This window comes from Oryzias latipes, chromosome 19, assembly GCF_002234675.1.
Source record: "Oryzias latipes chromosome 19, ASM223467v1".
In the NCBI taxonomy this organism is placed as follows: domain Eukaryota; kingdom Metazoa; phylum Chordata; class Actinopteri; order Beloniformes; family Adrianichthyidae; genus Oryzias; species Oryzias latipes.
The window spans coordinates 12,133,344-12,154,238 of NC_019877.2; the positions used below are offsets into that span (position 1 = coordinate 12,133,344).

Below are 20,895 nucleotides of genomic sequence, written 5' to 3' on the forward strand. Positions count from 1 at the left end.
AGGAGTCATTCTTCACTTTAGCCAGACGTCTGAGCGGCGCATCAATTCAACCCAGAGCAGATCGTGGAGGGACAAGAAGTTGGGTAACAAGTTCAAAATGACATTTATCTGTTTAGTGTAATATTTTCTGATTAGATTTGCGTTCTTTAGACTCTGGATCATTCAGTTTCACAACTTTCTGTGTTAAAATGTTTCCAATCACAAAAAAAAAAACATGTTTGGAGGATAAGATGCAAAAGAGAATTCAGCTGTGAATCCCAATCTAGAAGAAGAGTCACATTGGGTGCAGCTGTCAGGAACTGGAGGTGTGAGAGCTAAAATGCAGGAAACTGGGCTTGGAGGCAGAAACTTAAAGATTTAATAAATAAACCTAAACAGGGAAAAAACAAGGAGGAGGAAGAAAAACAAAAAGCAGATAAATCTGACAAGATAGAACTGAAAAGCAGACACTTCTACTCAATGAAACAGCTGTGGATAATTAACATGAACCTGGAGTGACTGACAGGACAGAAAATGACCGAAAGCACAACTGAAAAACTAAACTAAACAGCAGAATCCTCCCAGCAACAGTATGATAACATTAAATATTATTATGGTTCCAGCATTTTGAGGGTAAAAGTTGTAAGATCTCTGTGTTTAAAATATTACCATCTGTATTAAATTTGATTCCTGTCGATTATGCCTGCAGCACATTGTGCCAATATAAATAGCCGTCAGCGTTTATTGCTTTGATGTCCACCAAGTCTTTGATAAACCGAACAAAGTCATGTTTACAATGTTTACATGAAAGAAATGACAGTTGTTTTACTTTTACCTACAGTAGCTGAGTATTTATCTATTAGTAGTTTATTTTAAATTTGACTTAATTTTGACTTAAAAACTGTTTTTGCTGCCCTTTTCAGAATTTGAGCCCCTGCCCCTCTAATCTTGTGCACGTCCCTGTTTGACACCCAATGGAAGGAATGCGAGTCATTTTCAATGCCTCCCCCCTGATCAAACGCTTAATTACTAAATACTTTTGTGAAATGTCTGCATTGTTGAACAGCGGCGAGGACATACCTTTTTGCTTTCAAATTCCAGCCGTAATAAAGTGAGGGGAAAACCCACCATTACATGTAAAAACGTTTACTCAAATTGATTTCTCCTGTCGGGAAACAACTAGCTAGTTATTGTGTTTGCAGATAAATGCACAGCATCCTCAAAGATGCGGGTAGAGTAGGTCTTGTTTGCTGCTCGAAAAACCTTCACTTCTGTTTTCTTGACTTGAACAATTGATTTTTTAAATTTTCTTTTATGTATACGTTCTACTCTCTGTGCAGATCAGCCCTCTGCGGCCTCAAAGACCAAAAAGTCAACTTTTGAACCAAATAGGTGGAGACCGCCGGCTCTCCGTGTCTCCCGGACCTCCATCTTCTTCCATGAACTCGTCCTCCTCCTCAGGACCCCCACCCATCATGCCAAGGAAACCCTCTCACAGCGTACACACTGGTTCCAGTAAGACGCCGTCCTTCTCTTCTAGATGAGTGTGCAGGACAAGATTCATCCGTGTCTTCACTTTCAGGAGCAGCAGCGGTTATGAGATGTTTGCTGTTTCTGAATTCCTTTCTTTTACGTTCTCAGCGAGAGGCCCGGGCTGCAGACATCATCGGCCATCTGAACACTTCTGTTCGTGTCAATTTTGAAGCAACAAAGCAATGACCGTTTTTGCCTTATTTTAAGCTTATGTTGCTCACTAAAGATTCATTTTGTACTGGCGACTGTAATAGTCACAGTTTAGTCACATGTTTAAGCTTTAGTAATTGCTGCTGCTATTCAGCTATTCCTTTTGAAACGGTATATTTATATTATATGACTAGATATGATTTATACACCTTGTACATTTGTTCTTTCAATATTATATGACTTGTAATTCAGTAAAAACGCCCAATGTGATGTATTATTGCATTTCAGACAAATGCTTTAAAGGAAAAACAGGAAAAGTTAAAAAACAATAACCAGAAATATCCAAAAGATTCCTCCGCGAAGAGTGGATTTCCGTTAACTTGCGTTTCAAGCCTATAAAATAAAACACGGGCAAATTTCAACAAGAAGACAATATAACTCACTTAAACATTTCTTTAACCTTTGTGGAAAGACTGGATTACAAACACTGCCTATTTTTTTTTTTAATTCCTGAGTTGTCCGTCAAATATTCAAACAGAAAAAAACAAAAACTTCTGCTTCCCCCTTAAGTTAATTTGCACATCCAGCCAATGATGTCTGACGCCATCTTGTTGTCTGCAGCCAGGTCCCGCCCCATGTGACTTTTGGAGCATGCAGTAGTTCTAAACCATGTCGACTTTATTAAGCTTTAAGCTCTAAAAAGGTCAAGTATCGTAGATTCTTGGAGCCTTTTATTTTCAAAGACCCCCCCCATACACTAAAATCCTTTAGTCATAGCTTCTTAAAGACGACCTTACTTGATTTTGATGAGGTGTTCAGTGCAGGAGACGAGCGTGCATTACTGCTCTGTAATGATTCTCCATCCGGTTTGTGCTGAAAACATGCCTTCCAGTGTTTTAGGTCCACCTCTGACGGCTGTTTCCGTGAAGTCGGCAGTTCAAACGCCGTCACGTGGACTTCAGCAGAAGCGCGGCGTCCAGCTGGGACGTCGGGCTGTCCGTGGAGCGCCGGTGTGTTGTGATGATGAATGTGAGCTGATGAGCGCCCTCTCCCCCAGGTCTGCAGCCGAACGGGATGGGCTGCCCCGACAGAGGTGAAACCCCTCCCCCGCTGCCGGTGAAAGGCAACACAGCTGATTACGGCAACCTGCTTGATAATCAAGACTTGACGAGCCCCTCGCTGCCCCCGCCGCCCCCACCACATCAAAGAGTAGGTGTTTTAATTAGGCCTGAGTGAAGCGTCTTAATGATGTGCGGCTCTTGTGATGAAACGAGCGTCCGCGACGCACACTTGACATTTTCTTTGACCTCCATCAGGACCCCCCCCCCCCCCCCCCCCCCCCCACAGACATACACACACAGATGCCAGCTTCCAGGCACGCGTTCACATCTGTGCAGGAAGTGCATCGTCAACCTTGTTCTGGATTTGTCATTTTGGGATGTGTGTCACAGAAAGGATGTAGGCATCAGTCAGTTAGCAGCTCATACCTGCCTGTCCGTCCTGCTGTTATTTATACTCTCCCTCAAGCCGGCTTGGTGCTCAGACGTGATTGATTGGATGATTACTTTACCTCTCACATCCATCAGAAGCTCTCCAGCTGTTAATCAGCGGCTCGTCTGCCGACACTTGCGGACTTCCACTCAAGCCACCCTCTCGCCTTGCTGCTCGGTTAACTATTCTTATTTATCCACTGTCACGGCCAAAGGACGGGTAGTAAAACAGAGCAGGGGCACACAGTGTGGCAGCAGACTGACAGTAATGTGGGAAGAGCACATGTTTGGAGAGCAGACAGCAGCAGTTCTTCATCGAAAGTCTTTAAAAAAAGGGGAAATAAATTGACTCTATTATTTCTCATTGATCATCTCTGCTGTTTGAGGTCTTTTCCATCTGGATACAATAGGAATACAATCCTTTTTTTGTTTTCCAATTTTTATTCAGGCTTTGATCCAGTTTCACATAGCAAACTGGAGAATTAAACAGTGGACTAAGTCGTGGTTGTGTATCATTCGGTTTTTCTGTAATTTCGTGAAGAGCTGCATGATTTAACCTGCTCTTTTGCAAACTTAAACTACTTATCAGATTTTAAACATTCCTCTTTAGCTCGAAAGAGAGGAATATTTGAGCTATTTATAAAATGTTTTAATTTTGATTATGCCATTTTTAGCCATAATCAAGAAACCTGTGTTGTTTTCCTGGACTTAGTTTCTGCAGAGCAGCAGGAGTTCTTTAGAAACTCCCCTCTGAATCGTTGGCGGAACCGTTGGCACATAGCATCACCGCCCCCACTTCCCCTCCCCATTGCTGAGTTCTCTCTGTTTTATGTGTTCTCCCGCTAGCTTACAGCCTCTCACACGCCCAATCTAACATTATTGGTGCAAAAACAATGGCGAGCAATATTGGAGTTTTCAGCCAGATGCCAGTTCAGACGAGGAAAAGGAAAACGTACACGGATCTATTTGACCGCAAGTGATTGAGCGACGCAGGGAGCTATGATTGTAGCTTTTCCCAACGGCATTATTTTAGTCTGCTTTTGACTCTTAAAGATTTGAATAAAGAAATACTCAGAAATGCAATTTTAACCCATTTTCTTTTATATATGTCCTCCATCATGAGAAAAATTCCATAAGAACATGTTAAAAGCAGAATTTTCATCAATATGGGTCTTTAAAAGTATCGTATTTTAATTAAAAATCTGCGTTTAGGAGCAGATAAACACAGCAGGAGCTGGAATATTCTGTTGTAACATCCAGACTCTTTTAAACACGGACATGTTTTAGTTCATATGTAAGATAAGCAGAAATGAATGTGCATTCTGTTGCATCAGACAACAAACTGTCAGATGGGAAATGACTTTCCCATTTAAAGACAGGGGTGGGCAGGAAATGAGGGGGGGCTAAATAATTGTGCTGTCATCTAGGCTTCTGATATACAAACACATCAGAAAAATCCACTTTTTGAGATATTTTAAGACCCCCCTCCTCCAGAGTCTTTGTGTTTCTACCCCCCAAAAAATACACAACTATTCTTTTATAAAGTGTGTATGTAAACAAGCTCTGTTTATCCAATTAATGTTGCTGCTGTGTGTCTTTTTTTATTTGATGATGAAGTTGAAGGTGTTTTTTTTTTGTTTTTGTTTTTCAGCACATTCCACCTCCTCTACCCAGCAAGACCCCCCCTCCACCGCCCCCCAAGACTACCAGGAAGCAGGCCTCTGTCGACTCGGGAATTGTACAGTAAACAAAAGGCGCCGAAAACGAAGCCCGAGCAACACGACATAAAAGCACCAACAGAAAAGCAGTTGTTTTCACCCACTCGATCCTCGCTCCCTGTCCCAGCTTGACAAGACGAATACCTCGCAGCAGCCCGCCCCCTCCTGCCATCTCTAATTTCTCGCCTTTATTCTTTTCCTGCCGCACATTCCACGTCGATGCTCTTTTAAACACAAACCAAGCGGCACTGTGAACACGCCACATCATCGTTTTTACCTTGACATGAGGCGGTGTCTGTGTTCATTCAAACTTGGACCAATAGCTTTCCAGTACTGTCCCCCCTTTGAGTCTTTCATGCGTCTTCCCACTGTGTACAGCTGCTTGTATATACGATTTTATTGTATTTCAGGGTTTTTTTGTAAGTGATGTGACTCTTTTTGTATTAACTCATTCGATTGAGTGGCATTTATAAAAAACAAGAAGGGCTCGTGAGTTTGGACTGACAGGGATTCCCGGCACGTGGGACCTATCGTGGAGTTTTCATAGGTAAGCGTTTCTGTCGTGCGCGCACGACTAACATCTGTTCCCGCATCACTGTCCCGGATCTCTGTAGCTCTGGGTTGTGATAATAAATGGCTTCCCACTTCACTACTGAATAAAATCTCAAATGTATGTATTTTCAAAAGTCTTTGTTATTTCTTTGCACCTTTTCGGGCCAAACTTGACGTCTTTATTCCGCTAGATGCTTGGTGGAAAGCGTTCTGCGTGATTGATGGCCAGATACTTAAAAACGTACCAAAATTTGCATGTACCTAGTATCCCGTGAAAATGGGTTTTTGACTTACTAAATGACCCAAAAAAATAACATCACAGTGGGAGAAACCATCAAGAACATGAATGGGGCCAAAATGTCTTGTGGGGCTTAACATTTTTTTTAAATCCTCTAACGCAGGGGTTCTCAAAGGTTTTGTAGCGGAGGGCCAAATTAGGAACAGGACATTTGACTGGGGGCCAATTTTGGTGAAAAGAAAAAATGGATAAACAGAAAAAGTTGTTTTAATAACTGTAATGATGAGTGTCTTTTGTACAGTTAACCAGGCCTTCCAGATGTTTTCCCAGTTGCAGTCGGATCTTCTACTCGTCTAGTATTTGTATCATTTGACAGACTTTTTTTTGCTCTGGACAAACAATGTCAGCTACTTCCAGCATACATTCTTTTTACAAACTCCCCGTCACTTTAGGGCTTGCTATGCCGGGCCATTTCCAAAGCCACAATGTAGCTAGCCTCTGTCACAGCTTCACTGAATTTAGACATTTTTTGTAAACATCTGGTGTGCGGCATAGTCTCACTATAGCTGTTGGGACTTCTGTTGCTCATTGTTGCGCTCCTCGCCGGGAAATTTGTCATCGTTTTTATGATTCGTAACATAGTGATGATTTATATTGAATTCTTTGAGCATTGCATTTACCTGCTTACAAATCAGGCACATGACTTTATCCAGCCCATGTGGTATGACAAAGTGAGCATTTGTCCATCTAGCTTGAAAGCGCCTTTTCTCCTCGCCAACACAACAAGGAACCTGCTCTGGCTGTCTTTTATTGAGGGCCACAAAAAATCTTCCCACGGGCCACCATTGGACCCCGGGCCGCACTTTGAGAACCCCTGCTCTGACGAAACCAAAACACACATGGGGGTGTCCAAAGGAAGTTTTAAAATTATTATGGGATGGCCCCAGGACCTACGGCTGTGCGTCCACAACAGAATCTTCCAAAAATATCCCCTTTAGAACCAGCTATGAACTCCTTCTTGTGATTTTGAACTTTGAGCATCAACGGGAAGCTACTGGGGAGAAAATGCTGGAATTAAAGGTTGTACATTTAAAAAGCGTTCATATTGCGAGCTTGCAAAAGTGGCGTTCCTTTCTTGTTTGCACATTTTTACCATAATGATGTGAAAATGTAATACATAATTAACCTGGTTTAAGCTGAATGAAACAATATAACAGACGATATGACTGTTAGGTATGTGGGTGTGGTTAACAAAAAAAACCTTTGTTGCCAAGGAAGTCCAAAAGATTACTTTAGCAGATTCGACTAAATTTACATAGACCTGTTCATCACCTTCAGGAATAAAATAAGAAGAAAGAAGAAAATAAAATTGTTGCTATGGACATAAAACCAACAGAAAGGTGGGTTTTTTTCACATCAATTTGTCATGTGAAGCTCTAATCGGGACGGCTGGGAAGAATTGCAGCCGCTTAGCCAGTAAGGCCAGGTCAAAGGGGGCAAGGGGGGTGGGGGTGGGCAGCGCCCGTGGGCTGTACAACGCCACTACCTGCTTTTATTTTTTTTTTGCTTGTTTGGATCTGCTCTTTTTTTGCTGATGAAAAGCACCAAAACTCCCGAAAACCTTCTTCCCTCACCACATTATACAAGTTTTTCTTTTGTTATTTTTATTCAGTTGGTAATTTTAATCTTTTTTTCACATCGTGGGGGGAAATTAATGTTTAAACATTTCGATAAAATACATTAAATTGAGCTTTTGTTCTCCATCTAGTGACTTTATTTTTGCCCAAGTCACAATTTTAGAGCTGCTTTTTTTTTTAAATGAACACAAAATTGAGTTCTCCTTTTTACTACAAAATCAAAGCATCTCGTGCTTTCCCCTTCCTTCAGTCTTAGGGTATTCTGGGAAGCTGTTTTTGGCTTCCATTTCCAGCCTTCATTTGTGCGATGGCGGCTCAAAGCAGCTACAAAATTGCTCTGTTCTCCTGTCATTTTCTGAGCCACCCGCCTGTACACTTAGTGTGCAGAGGTTTTTTTTGGTTTTTTTGCGCCACAAAAACCTGCATTCGGGACCTTTTTTGAAGTGTTTGCCCCAGGTGGCTCATACTCTGCCGCTCGACTGTTCTGCTGACACTTTGTGAGTGGGTGTCTGCCTGAGGAGAAATGCTCCAACTGCAGCATCTGTTGTTTGAAGCTTTTTTTTTTTTTATCTCAAAAAAGATTCAGCTTTCAAAGCTTTAAAATAAAGCCTTCTCGTCCTAATTAGGAGCACTGAGTGACATCTTTTTTACCCTCTATTTTGTCCTGTTTTCCTTTTTGGGAGTGGGGGGGGGGTGTCAGAGGGGACCACTTGTAGCTCGTGAGCTGCTTTACTTTGGCACAATCGAAAATGTATCTCTTGTTTTTTGACACAACAGAGTTCTGCAGATTAGAAATAAGAAATTCTCTCTACTTTAGTGTTTTGCTGTAACTTTGCAGCTAGTTCTTTCGTTTTTATTTATTTGCTTTGAATACATTTTGGATGTTAAGCTTATTCATTTACACTTTCAGACCTCTTCCTGTAGCATTATTTTTTTCCAGTTTCTGACCCCCAGAAAAAAACTATTCATGGACACTTTGACTCTAATTTCTGTATGTGAGCAGCATTTTCTTGTTATGATGATCTGCCTCCGTTCCATTCTAAGGTGATACTTTACTGCTTTTATGCAGACACTGGAGATTGTGGGTAGTACATATTTAGACTATGGGGATCAGAATTATTGTATCCATCCAATACAAACAGGGCTAGTATCACCAATATTCATACCAATACTGATACTTTTTCTTGAAATGTTTGATTATAGAAACATTTTGGAAATACAAATCTTCTTTGGTAATTAAGTGTATAATTTTAAAAGGCAGGACAGAGACTTTCGGTAAATAAAAATGTTAATTAACTAATTACAATAACCTTAACTGAACATGCATCAAATATTTTAAAAAAGTATATTAAGAATGAGATAATAGAATATGAAGAAGAAAACATTAACTAGTACGAAATTTAAAAAAAGCAAAAATGTAACAAAAATGCAAGTTACAAACAAATAATTAAAAAATGAAAGCCAGTAATAAAATATCAGAGTTATAAAGTGAACAAGTTAACAAAGGAAAGACTCTAATAAATATAAAAAACACAACAACAAAAAAATCCTGCCTCCGGTGCAAATATGCGAAAAGTGTGAGCAGCATAAAGAGAGGAGGAGGTGTGTGTTGTTTACAAGGACAACGTTGCCAGGTTTGGCAGTTTCCTGCACAAATTGGGCAGGTATTTACTCAAATTGGGGTGGTTTTTTGCCCAAACTGGCAACACTGGAGACAGATAATAATATTAATCAATTCAAGCTTGTTACTGTGAGTATTAAAGAAAAACTGCGACAAAATGATCTATCTAATCACGCTACTATCAGCACATACTTTGGTATCGATACTCAGATCGATACGCCCACCCCTAGTAGGTAATCCAAAGAAAGTTGGAATGTCAAACTGCAGGCCTTGAGGCCTGGTTCTCCAGAAATCCTGCCTTATTTGCTGCTCATTAGCTGGAAATTACCTGGATCAGGTGTGTTTAGCCAACAAGTAGCTTCAATGATTGGAAAACATGTTGGAAACCAGCCATTGGGGCCTGGATTCTGATTCTGACAACCCTGATCTATAAGCATCAGCGTTGAAGCCTGTATTATGCATGAACAGCTTTAAATGGACTACTTTGTGGTGGGGGGGGGGGGGGGGTACATTTTTTGGTTCAAGTAACCTTTACATTCAACAAAAAAAAAACTTGGGCAGATCAAACCTTTTCTACCACTTTATGGTATTGCCTGGACTTTAGCCCCTTGAAGTGGAAAAAGTTGTGGCAAAGGTTCAACTCCTTCCCAAAGCTGACATATGTGTTCAGAAAAGCTTAACATTTTTCTTGCAGTTTCTGTTCCCTCATTCCTTAGTTACCTTTTGAATCTCCACGTTACTTGACTTTCCTCGAAGGCCATTACATATTCCACCCACTCCACATTTACCTGAATGCTCAGAAGCTAAAATTCAGTAGATCCTGTGCAGGTCTAATGTGTGATTTATAATTTAGATCAAATAAGTGATCACTAACTTCTGAATAAAAGCACATTAATACACTTTCAGCAAGCGTTTTGTTGTTTGTATGTGTTCAAAAGTCAAAGTGCTTTGAAAGAATACACTTATAAACAAATTAATCCACAAGGTCCAACACTTAAAACTCCTCCACAAACACAAAGTAGAGAGATTTATTTGAAGTTAAGGTGAAAAGCTGTGTCCTGATTGGAAACAGTTCGACATGTGTTGTATCAAAGGGAAAGTAAATGATCAGGCCTCCTCAAGATCTACCACCCTGCCTGTTTTCTGGCTCCCCCTGCATTTCCTGCTGCTGATCAGTTGTGTTCAGTCCGGCAGAACACGGAAACACCTGAGTCAGCAGCAAAAGGGATAGGGAGTGCTGGAAATCAGGCTGGGTGGTAGATCTTGAGGACTAGGACTGAGCAGGCCTCATCTACCATGTAAGAGATCTCAGAAGAACCGATGCAAGATAACAATCATACACAACATGATTAAAAATGTAGATAAAGGTGATCAAAAATAGATACTCCGGAAAAACTCATTTGGATTCTAAATATGTTCTCCAGATGAAGTGGAATGTTTTGCAGATGTAAGAGCAAAAATGTAGCAGGGAGAAAATGGTGCAAATTATGGGCCACGTATTTAAACGTCAATTTTATTTATTTATTCATTTTAATACTTTTGTTTTGCTTTTGGTTTTTAAGTCTGAAAGTTGTTTTTATCCTGCGAAGCATTTTGTGTTAACGATGTATGCAAAGTCCTTTATAAATATAGATTTTGATTTGATTTTTTTATCCAGATACAGAAAATTAGAATTAATAGAATGAGTTGAAGCCTTTCCATGTTTGTTTTTTAAACTTTTGATTTCCTGTATTGAAAATTAAGATTCTAATTTATGTAACGAATAAATGTTTCCATCATGCATCACTTTCTTCTCTGGTTTTAAAATATGAATGCAGACAAGCTCAAGTGTTCTTCGTGGTTCTACATTAGGTATGTGTTCCAAGTTTTGTCTAATTTTTGGCGTCACGTCAACCAGGGAGCTGGAAAAACTGGCTTCAAAAAAGTCACATGACCTCAGGGTTCATCCATCCCTCATGTTGCTATGGTGACATCACACAATGCTTTATCCATTTATTGTCATTAAAATCAGGGTTTAGAGGGAACAAATGATGCAAAGTGATCAAGGTTGGGGCCTAAATTATGAAGAGAATTAAAAAAAATAGTTCATATAAAGCTAAAGTGATAAAACTTTATAAAAAAAAATTGCTTCACACAGAGACAAAATCATGGTGATTAATCATAACACATTAAATTAGAATTTATTTTTTCTCTGCTCCATAAATTCTCAGGTTATCTGGCAGTTATTTGGTCTCAAAGGTTCAAAGCTTCGTTAGCTCTTTTTTATTTTATTTTATTTATTTTTTTACACCAACTTGGTTATTTCATTACAACGATTCATCCATTCACTGCCGCCCACGAGAAGAGGATAAGAAAATTCATCAATATTACAATTCACTTATCAGGAATACCCACTGCACTCTCAATATCAAGCCTTGCAATTGAAAAGGGATAAAGGGTGAAGCGTTTCGGTGGTGGTAATATTAAATCGTTCTCTGGCAGCTATTTCAATAGGCTCTTAGTGATTTGTGCTGTGCCATTATGCTTCACCCTCTCCTCCTCTCCCCAAAGCACAGGGAAAAGTATGGCTTAATTGAGAGAATTTCCATCGGCTTTGTTGGAGGGAGAGCTGTGAGCGAGCTTCCCCTCTGAAAGAGAAATGTATTTACAACACACTCCATCCCCATCTCATTTGTCATTTCAGCCAGGAATAACGTGTATATATTTCTCCGTCTCTCCTGACACACTTTCATTTGCTGAGAGGAAGTGTGTGCGCTTGTCTTTAAATGCCTCCTTTGCCTAATAAGAGGGTGATATTTCCATAAATCACCACAAATGTTTGTCTTCTTTTCAAAGCCTTATTTCCATCCAAATGGAGTCTCCAGCTTCAGAGTCCTAGTGATGAACTCTGTCAGGGGTTACTGTTAAACTTCATTTGCCAAACTCTAAGAAATACAATCTCTTTTTTCAAAGCCATTTTGTCGTGCCTGACTTTTTGCATACATTTCTTTCTTCTCTTGACCTTCCATTCCACAAATATCTTTTCTAAATCAAACATCATAATACCACTCTCCATACAATTTTTGACCTGGAACTTAAATGAATCGAACACATTCTTGTTTTTTTGGATTCTTTTTAAGCCAAAAGTTAATCCTAAATTAATCTTTTTAGGAAATATCCCGGACGAGCCCCCAGTTGTTACGAACCAAACCCACGGATTGCAACTAAATAACCAAACGTAACGATACGGAGGACGACATGAGAAAAACAGAACGCCAAAGGACCAATGGTTAAGCTTTACAAATTTTTTTTTTTTTACTAGTCCAAGTCACCTAGCAATCAGCTGATCTATTTTGGATCTAATTTAATACATTTTTCCTGTTGAGAGACGAAGAACAAAAATGAAAATGTTTTACATCCCGTGGATGCAGCTATTATGTTGTTCCATGTACGTAGACTTAGTAAATGAGATTACAGCCTCATTACCAGCATGTTTACTAGCAACTGATCCAGTGAAATATCACGATATTTCATTTGTCGATACTTGTATTGATGGAAAATGCTGCCAAGATGATTTTTTTATTATTAGAATTAATGATGTAATATTTTTTATTTTCATTCACTCATGAATGAAACCTGTTCACCTATTCTGGCACCTTAGCTGTTTTAAAAGTACTAATTTATTATAATTTAGCAGTGTTGGACATAAACATATTTTATTTTTTCAACCGGACTTATAAAATCTTATTGGTTAATTCACCTCTATTCTGTTTTTTATTATACTGAAATATATTTGTTGTGAAAATCCAACAATGTTGTGTATTGAAAAAATATTTCTTAATGTACCAAAATAAAGTCAACAAAACTTTCATTTATTAGATTATATTTTACCACTTTATTTGTGTGGAAGTTGTATAACGTTTGGGCAGTTTTTCTAAGTCATATTCTTCAATACCAACAAAAAGGCAAAATAAAATCTGTCTCTGGTACTGTTAGGGGAAACATCTGAATATGTATTGTATTGTATCATGAGATGTGTATCGTGATACGTATCGTATCAGACTCCTTTAAATACACTCTTAGTGTTTACTGTCAAAATGATCTCCCTGTATTGATGATGCACGCTCTGTAGAGGAGCTCCTAGCAAATATTCCTCTCTGTAGTCTGAATTCCTCACTACAAATGAATTTACAGTTTGAACTAATTTTTGAATTGATCTGGATTAATTACTTTCTTTCTCTGTATCGTGCCCTCAAGTGACCTTGGCTTAAAACTGTCTCCGTGTGAGTTGATGGAGGGATTTGAATTATAAAAGGCTGCATCTCTTCCGCTTACCCCCCCCCCCCCCCTTTTTTTTGGGGGGGGGGGTATTTCAGGCTGAAAAGTATTTATGAGTATTTTTTTTAATGTCAACAGGTTTAGGGGAAAATAGCTTGCAAAAACAACCACACGACTCTGACTCTATCACTCTCACCTGGATCCACAACCAGTTGCTACAGACACAGAAAAGAAAGAAAAAAACATTTTAATAAAGTTTTAAAATGGCTCGGTTTGTGCAAATATTATTTTAAAAGGTATATTTTGTGAGCAGATTTATTATTGTAGATTGATGGGACAGAGCCAAGTGGTGTTGATCTATATTAGCCAAGGCTATTATGAAGCACTGGGTTTTCCCAGGCAGTCAGGTGGATGCGTTGCTAGGAAACATACCTAGAGATCGGGGGCGGAGAAGTGGTTTGATGAGAAGGCAGAGTTCCCAACTAGTTTGAGCTTCACATGGAAATGGCTAATGAGTGCCACAGGCATGTCGGCCCCCACTAGAGGTATATTGATTTGAACCACTTAATTACATCTTTATAACTTCAGTCATTTTTTTTTTAGTTCTTTTAACTTGATGGGGAATTTTCTAGGTTTGGATCATTTTTCAGTTTCCTCCCGTGTTTACACTGAGAGCCAGATTGCTGCGCATCGCTTTTTTCCTTCAACTTTTTGTTGCAAAGTGTATTCATGCAGGTAATGTTGCACATAATGAGTTGCAGAATGAATATTGGCGAAATTATAAATCTTGTAAAGACTCAATCCTGCTCATTAAGGGTTCTAACTTCCTCTTAGTGAAGCATTTTTCATTGCTTTCACTTTAAATTCACTCTCCTATAGTTCTTGACTCTTATCTACTTAAAATCAATACACTGATCAGATTCCAGGTTTTGATTTATCTTTCCCCACAGAGAGCTGCACAGCAGGGCTGATGGATGGCTCTTAGTCTGTCTGTGTAATAAATACTGAAAGGGTCGTTTCTGTGTCAATGCTGCCCTCCATTGGAGGATGCTGTCACTGCAACATCAGGGGTTGTCACTTTGATCTCTGCAGACGATAGCGTGTGATATTACCCAGGAGCATTGGTTTCCATCTGTCCTGTGCAGGAGATAGACAAGTAAATGCAGCCAGCAGCAGCAGCAGAAAGCACAGCTGCTTGGAATTCTGTCTTCTAGACTGTGCGCTTTGGGCCAGCGGGCAGGCTGCAGGCCCAACCTAAAATGGCCAGAGGGCAGCATGCACACAGAACCGACTAATTGCTGAGAAAAGGCTTCTCCACTGCACTTGTGTGAGTGGGTCTACTTTAGATTGATAGTTTTGAACCAACATTGACATTTATATCGATTCTTTTGACACCTGTCTCTCTGACAGAGTTATATTTTCTTTTTTTAGGAATGGTAGAGAATGTTGATGCAGATTGTGAATTTTTCCAAAATATAAATATAGATTTTCCACGATTTTTAGAAGCATTGGACCAATGGTGTGCATACACCTGTGCAGTAAAATTGCTCAACAAATTGAGCATTATGATTTACTAAAAAATTGCTTTTGTTTTAATCCTCAAACCATCTTGAATTTGATGTTTGCACTTGCAGGTGCACATGGCTCACCATAAATGTGCACCATCCTGCTGAGTAAATTACTGTCTGAAGGAAAATATATCTGTTTTCCCTCTGGTTTTATACGTTCTTTAAAGCCTAGTTTTACTCTCCATTTCCCTTTCTGTGGTCAATTCTAGAACCCTGCAACAGTGATGCATACCTGTTTTTGATCATTGACGTGTAGATAAAACCTGCAAATCATTATCTTTAAAATTTTAAATATTTTTCTTATTATTTTACTTCTCAGTGAAGGGGAAAGTGTAATAAGTGTAAGAAGATATTTGATAAAACATTCACAATTTCCCTCAGAAAGCCTGCAGAGCTTTCTAAAGAGCTTTATAAAAGATTCCGGAGTCATGCATGCTGATTTTTTATTTATTTATTTAATGAAGTGGGTTGGCTCCAGACGTTTATGCAGTGCAGTCACTTGAAATCATTAAAATATTCAGAGAAAACGTGCAAAGCTTAGCTGAAAGCCCCCAGAGTGTCCTTGCTTTTGCCATCCAGAAGAATAAAAAAGTGAATGAAGGATGCTCTGAGGCCAGAGTGTCACTCTGCCTGCCAAGCTTCAGACCTCTGCTCTTCAAGTGTCATTAATCTCTTGTTCTCCATGCAGACCAGAGGGGTTGAGCATTTTCCGTGAAGTGGTTGTTCTACCTTCTTCGTCCACTAGAGGGAGACATTGAAGGTCAAAGGCGACTAATATGTTTGCAGTCAAAAATATTGACTTCACACCAGAATCATGTATGTTTTTTCCTCCTATACGGTTTTGTAATGATTCCAAATGTACAAAAATAAGCAGAGAAGTGTCTGATTACTGACAACTGTAAATTATGTCAACTCTGGCTGGGGGCTGTAAAATTGGCTGAAAAGCGGATTCCCCCAGAGCATCCCCTTATGGTCTGACTGAAGGGGGTCTGCAGGGGCTTTGCCAAACCACCGAGTATGATTAACTAGATATCCCAAAGAAAAGATCCCAGAACCTCAAAAGGCTCCAGGAAACAGAGGAGGCACACCCATCCTACGCACACAGAGCCGGCATGTTTGACTTTTCTTTTCTAGGTGAATCGTCCTCCCATCAAGTTGAGGAAAGCAGGATCAAATTTGTGATGTGAATTTCCTCCCACGGGCCATTGTAGTGTAACCACATAATTAGCTGAGTCAGACATTTAACATCATATATGCAGGTTAAAATGCCGCCTCTCCCGCTGCTGTCGGACCTCGGGACAACACCTTGGAGCCAAACAATTACATCAAGGTCATGGAGAGGAGGAATGTTGTGCCGATTAGTGCGGGGGTCCGGCGGTAACCCGCAGAGCCCGCTTTTCCTGCATGAAGACCAAAAGAACATGATCCGAAACGAGCCCCTTTCTCCAGAGTAGAACTGCAATTGTGCGTAAAATGCGCAGCAGAGCGAGTTTGAAGACACTTTTAAACTTCATAAAACTAATTTTATGTAAAATTTGTTTTTGTTTTTCTCTCAAATGATTTTTAAATCTGACTAATGCTGTGGTAGAAGTCCTCTTACTATTTCAGAAAACGAAAGGGATTTTTAAATAAGTAATTATTGACTATCAGACTCAAATACTGTTCCTTATTCAGTTAGAGCGATTTTACCTCAATTAAATGCACATTTTAAAACAGAAGGAAATGGTTTATAGCGAACAAATGTTAATCTGTCCAATATTGATTTTTCTATTTTAATTCCCATTTTTTTTCTTGTAAAAATCGAGTTTTGTTTAGTATCATAAAACTTAATAACTGTAAATCCTCTTTTTGCACGACTGCTCACCTCCAAAGTCATCCAACCTGTTGACACTAAACCTGCAGCGTTTTCAATGTATTTATTGGAAAAGATGTTCTTTTAGCAGAAAGAGGCCCCTCACAAAGACACGCGGGTGTTTGTGTTTGACACCTTGGCGCTCACGCGCAAATCCCCGCGGGTTTTCAGCGAATCTTCTTGCACGTCTTTTTAACGTGTTTTTAGCTTCTGTGTTTGTGCGTAATTACGCGCGGATGCTACGTAAAATCCTCGAAGTATCTAAATGTGGAGGTTTTTTTTCAACCAACAGGACAGTTTCAGTGCTCACTGATAGAATTGGATGAGTGGGAGTTAAGCCCAGCGCGCACCAGAGGGGTGTGACCATCCTAAAAGTTTTTTTTCTCCTTCTCAGAGGACTACCTGTAGAGGCTCACGGCGCTGCGCATAAATAGTCCCCCTCCTGAGATCGACCTCAGTCCTGAGGGAGAGACAGGGGCGACAGTTGGTTTAGGTTGATCGACTTTCAGTGGATTATGAACGCGTTTGGACACCAACCTTCTACCCAGCAGAGCAGCCCCATCCAGCACAGCGCGCAGGAGATTCTGGACATGGCTGTATACTGCGACAACTACGGCGTCTACCAGCAGAATCTCCACCACCATCCCCCCCAGAGGCCACCTCCTCACCCACCCAGCTATGGCCTCGGAGAGTACACCTCCCAGTCCACGAACCCATACCTGTGGCTAAACGGACCGGGCATCAACTCGTCTCCTTATCTTCCTGGGAACAACAGCGCGTCCTACCTCCAGTCTGGATACGGGTCGAACCAGAGGCAGTTCTTGCCGCCTCCAACGGGGTTCGGAGGAGCAGATCTGGGCTGGTTGTCCATATCCAGCCAGCAGGAGCTCTTCAAGATGGTCAGACCGCCGTATTCCTACTCTGCTCTCATAGCCATGGCTATTCAGAACTCTCAGGACAAAAAGCTGACTCTCAGCCAGATTTATCAATACGTTGCTGACAATTTTCCTTTCTATAAGAAGAGTAAAGCAGGATGGCAGAATTCAATTCGCCACAACTTGTCGCTGAATGACTGCTTTAAAAAAGTCGCCCGTGACGAGGATGATCCAGGTGAGTCTTTTTTTTATCATTCCGAGAAACTTTTTAAAATCTTTTGCCTATTTCTGCATCTAGAAAAATGATTTTTAGAATAAAATGTGAAATGTTGGTCATGGCTGTAGTTACAGAAATGTGTTTCCCTCTCAGGTAAGGGGAACTACTGGACGCTTGACCCCAACTGTGAGAAGATGTTCGACAACGGAAACTTCAGGAGGAAGAGAAAGAGGAGAGCGGATGCCAATGGCGTAGAGAGCGGCTCTCCGTGCGTCAAATCAGAGGAAACCCCTCACAAACTCTCCGACACCGCCAGTCTGCTCAGCTCCTCTCCGCCCAGCCTGCACGGATCCCCGGCCTCCACGGAGACCAAGACCCCCCCGCCCCCCTCCGGGGACAATAGCCCGTGCTTCAGCAACTTCGTGTCCACAGTGAGCTCCCTGCTGGCGGCCAGCGGGGCCAGCGAGAGCCCGCGAAGCGGTGGCGGGGAACGGGACTGCGGCGCCACGCACTCTGCGGGGCTGGCGCACACCCGGGAGGGCATGTCCGGACTGGGTTCCTACTCCCCCACGTTTGTGTCTCCCCTGAACTCTGACAACAGCAGAATGAGCTATTATCCATCAATGCAAAGCCTCTCCAACCACTTCAGTGTGAATAACCTCATATACAGCCGGGAGGGCACAGAGGTGTAGACTTTTGATCATTTTTACGCATTTCTGAGACCCTGCAGCATCCATCATCCTCACAACAAAGTGCCTTTAGCCAACTGTGTTCTGTTTTTTTGTAAATGATCATACATCTGACTTCTTTTTGTTTGTTTCTGATTGAAATTGCTCGTTTTGGAGCAAGTTTTGTCTTAAAATTGAACCCTCCGGTGTACAGAAATTATTTTCATAAGAGAAACCATGTATTTTATTTAAACTCACGTTTGAATAAAAGTCGATTGTTTTGACAGCAAATTATTCATTTTCTATTTTTTATTAAGGAGAATCGATCCAGTTTGGAACTTTAGTTTGCAGCAAAAGTCACATTTCTGTGCGTAATTTTACTAAATCTTGTGGGACACAGGAGCATTCTGGGTTATAATAACGGAATGACATCATTGTCATAAATTATTAATTATTCAGAGCGCAACATACCCTTCCGCTTTGTGAAACGGGCCCTTTTAATTTCATGTCCACGCCCCGCAGTGCCTTCTGCGTCCCTGCACCCCAAATGACAGACTCACCAAACTTCCACACAACTTTTTTCCCTAAAATCCTTAATAAGTTGAAATATATGAATATACTTAGGGGTGATTATATTTTTATTTATTTATTTATTTTGTGCTGACCATTAATCCTTGCGTTTCGATGCGCTTCCGAGGCGAGTGACGCACCAGCGGGCCTGCAGAGGCCCACGCATGGCAGTTCAAGCAACACAACACCCTGCCTCGGCCTTCTCTTCAAACAATGCGGACAGCACGGAATCAAAGCCTGTCAATAGAGGGAAACACCTCTTAATTGGTTGATAATTGAATCCGCTCAGGCGCTCTCTGGTCCAGAACAAAAGAAAAATTAATTGACGCGGCTTGCGTGGACCCTGCTAGGGCACAAAAGAAACTGGTCATCCAGCAGATCCCCTCCTGAGCTCAAATTTAAAATATCAGGATCTGAAGATCTGGGAACAAATTATCCCACGCATGAAACTTTTGGCTCCATTATCTGTGGAGCAGGGCCATAGTATCACACACAGAGGATTTCTGTCATGCAGGAGCCGTTCACACAGTAACAAGTTCTCCACAGCCACTCAATGGAGGCTTTTTAGGTCACGTTACTGTCAGTTTTTGATCTTCGACTTAAAGGTTTAAACTAAAAAAAAATCACCATTAATAAATACATATTTTCTTTTTAATTCACTCAAATTCTCAGCAAACAGTGAAGTTGAAAACCACACAGGTTAAATTAAAGCTCTAATATTTTGGATTTAACTTAGTGAACTATGTTTTTGAAGATATGTCTGCTCCTAAATGTGAATCTGGATCTACAGGCCAGTTTCAGTGAGCTGCCCCCACCCCCACCCCCCACCCCACATTTCCAGTCTTGATTCAGTCAGCTCTTTTCTCAGAAATGCAACGCTCCACTGGTCCAGCTCTGCCTGAAGGGCACATTTACTCCACTGCATGAATATCAGTCAGGCCACTGTGTCTCCACACCTTTACCTGCTCCGGGGCCCCCTGGCTAAAGGCCCTGCAGAGTCCCTCTTCGTCAGCCCGGGTGGCCCTGGTTCTCACACACATGCCCAGTGGGCTAAACCTTTAATAATGGGTTTCATCCTCAAAGAATCACCTCTCCATAGCTGACTTTGGCTTGTGATTGAAGGAGCTGATGTTTTAGAACTGGATAGTTTTAATTTATACTAAAACAGTGGAACTTACTAAAAAGGCAAAACAAATTTACTACAATTATAAGTGCTTAGAAAACGCTTGTATCTCTGGACCTGGAGGACTTCTCAGTGCTGCCAACAGAGCGGTGCATCGCTGCCAGATGAGGCTGCATTCAAAGTGAATAAATATGCTCCCATTAGCCATTCGGCAAGATTGCAGCTGATAAATTATAAATAATCAACCAGAACAAGCACTCCCTTCAGTTAAAAACTCTGTTGTCAAAAATTCAGGTGTGTAAATAGCTCACCATCTTGAGCAGGAGAGCAAGAAAAGAGATCCCGGTTGCCACTCGCGGGCTGAAAACAGCCTGGTTCTACCCCGAAGTTGCACATCTGTTTTAAGGGATACTTTCTTATATTTCAGCTTAATCTCTTGAGGAAGTTAAATATTAAGGAGAACAATATGATGACAGCTTCTGGGGGAGCAACTATACGCCTGTAAGCACGTGAGAACAGCGGCAGCAGCTCTCCACACACACTTAAGCAGGAATGTGCTTGCAAATGATATCTGAGGAGAATGTCTATCAGCTGGCAGGACCTGATTCGGTTTCATCCTCCACCGTGTGAGACCGTAAAAAGACCAAAGTTTGAGACTACACTGGCACGGAACCCCCCTCCCAGGCTCCGGACGAGCAGACATATGGATTATTTTATACAGAACAAAAATCGCTCAGTTGTTGAGAGGACAGGAAAATCGTGGAGGGGTTCTATTCCAGCACCACATGCTCTTTATGTTTTAAAAATGTAGCCACTGAATGCTAAAATGACAGTGAAGATTACTGAT

At 40.9% G+C, this 20,895-nt stretch overlaps 2 protein-coding genes across 5 annotated transcripts in view; both read left to right on the forward strand.

The window, feature by feature from the left end:
* dock1 (dedicator of cytokinesis 1) overlaps positions 1 to 5,556 on the forward strand; it is a 176,926-nt gene extending 171,370 nt beyond the window's left edge. For all 4 annotated transcript variants that reach the window (XM_023949686.1, XM_023949687.1, XM_023949688.1 and 1 more), the window contains 3 exons: positions 1,320 to 1,494; positions 2,720 to 2,871; positions 4,804 to 5,556. In XM_023949686.1, coding sequence (XP_023805454.1) covers positions 1,320 to 1,494; positions 2,720 to 2,871; positions 4,804 to 4,899 — 423 coding nt within the window. In that variant the 3' untranslated portion in view covers positions 4,900 to 5,556. The remainder of the gene's footprint in view (positions 1 to 1,319; positions 1,495 to 2,719; positions 2,872 to 4,803) is intronic.
* An 11,429-nt stretch (positions 5,557 to 16,985) lies between these two features.
* On the forward strand, positions 16,986 to 18,649 carry foxi2 (forkhead box I2). The gene is made up of 2 exons (XM_023949820.1): positions 16,986 to 17,705; positions 17,841 to 18,649. The coding sequence occupies exons 1-2, from the start codon at positions 17,111 to 17,113 to the stop codon at positions 18,377 to 18,379; spliced, it is 1,134 nt and encodes a 377-aa protein (XP_023805588.1). The 5' UTR covers positions 16,986 to 17,110; the 3' UTR covers positions 18,380 to 18,649.
* Positions 18,650 to 20,895: the final 2,246 nt, after the last annotated feature.

Bases quoted from the DNA above. Each gene is read 5' to 3' on its own strand.
- foxi2 (XM_023949820.1), top strand. From the start codon at position 17,111: ATGAACGCGTTTGGACACCAACCTTCTACCCAGCAGAGCAGCCCCATC. The intron at 17,706-17,840 runs GTGAGTCTTTTT...TTTCCCTCTCAG, and splicing joins CCGTGACGAGGATGATCCAG to GTAAGGGGAACTACTGGACG.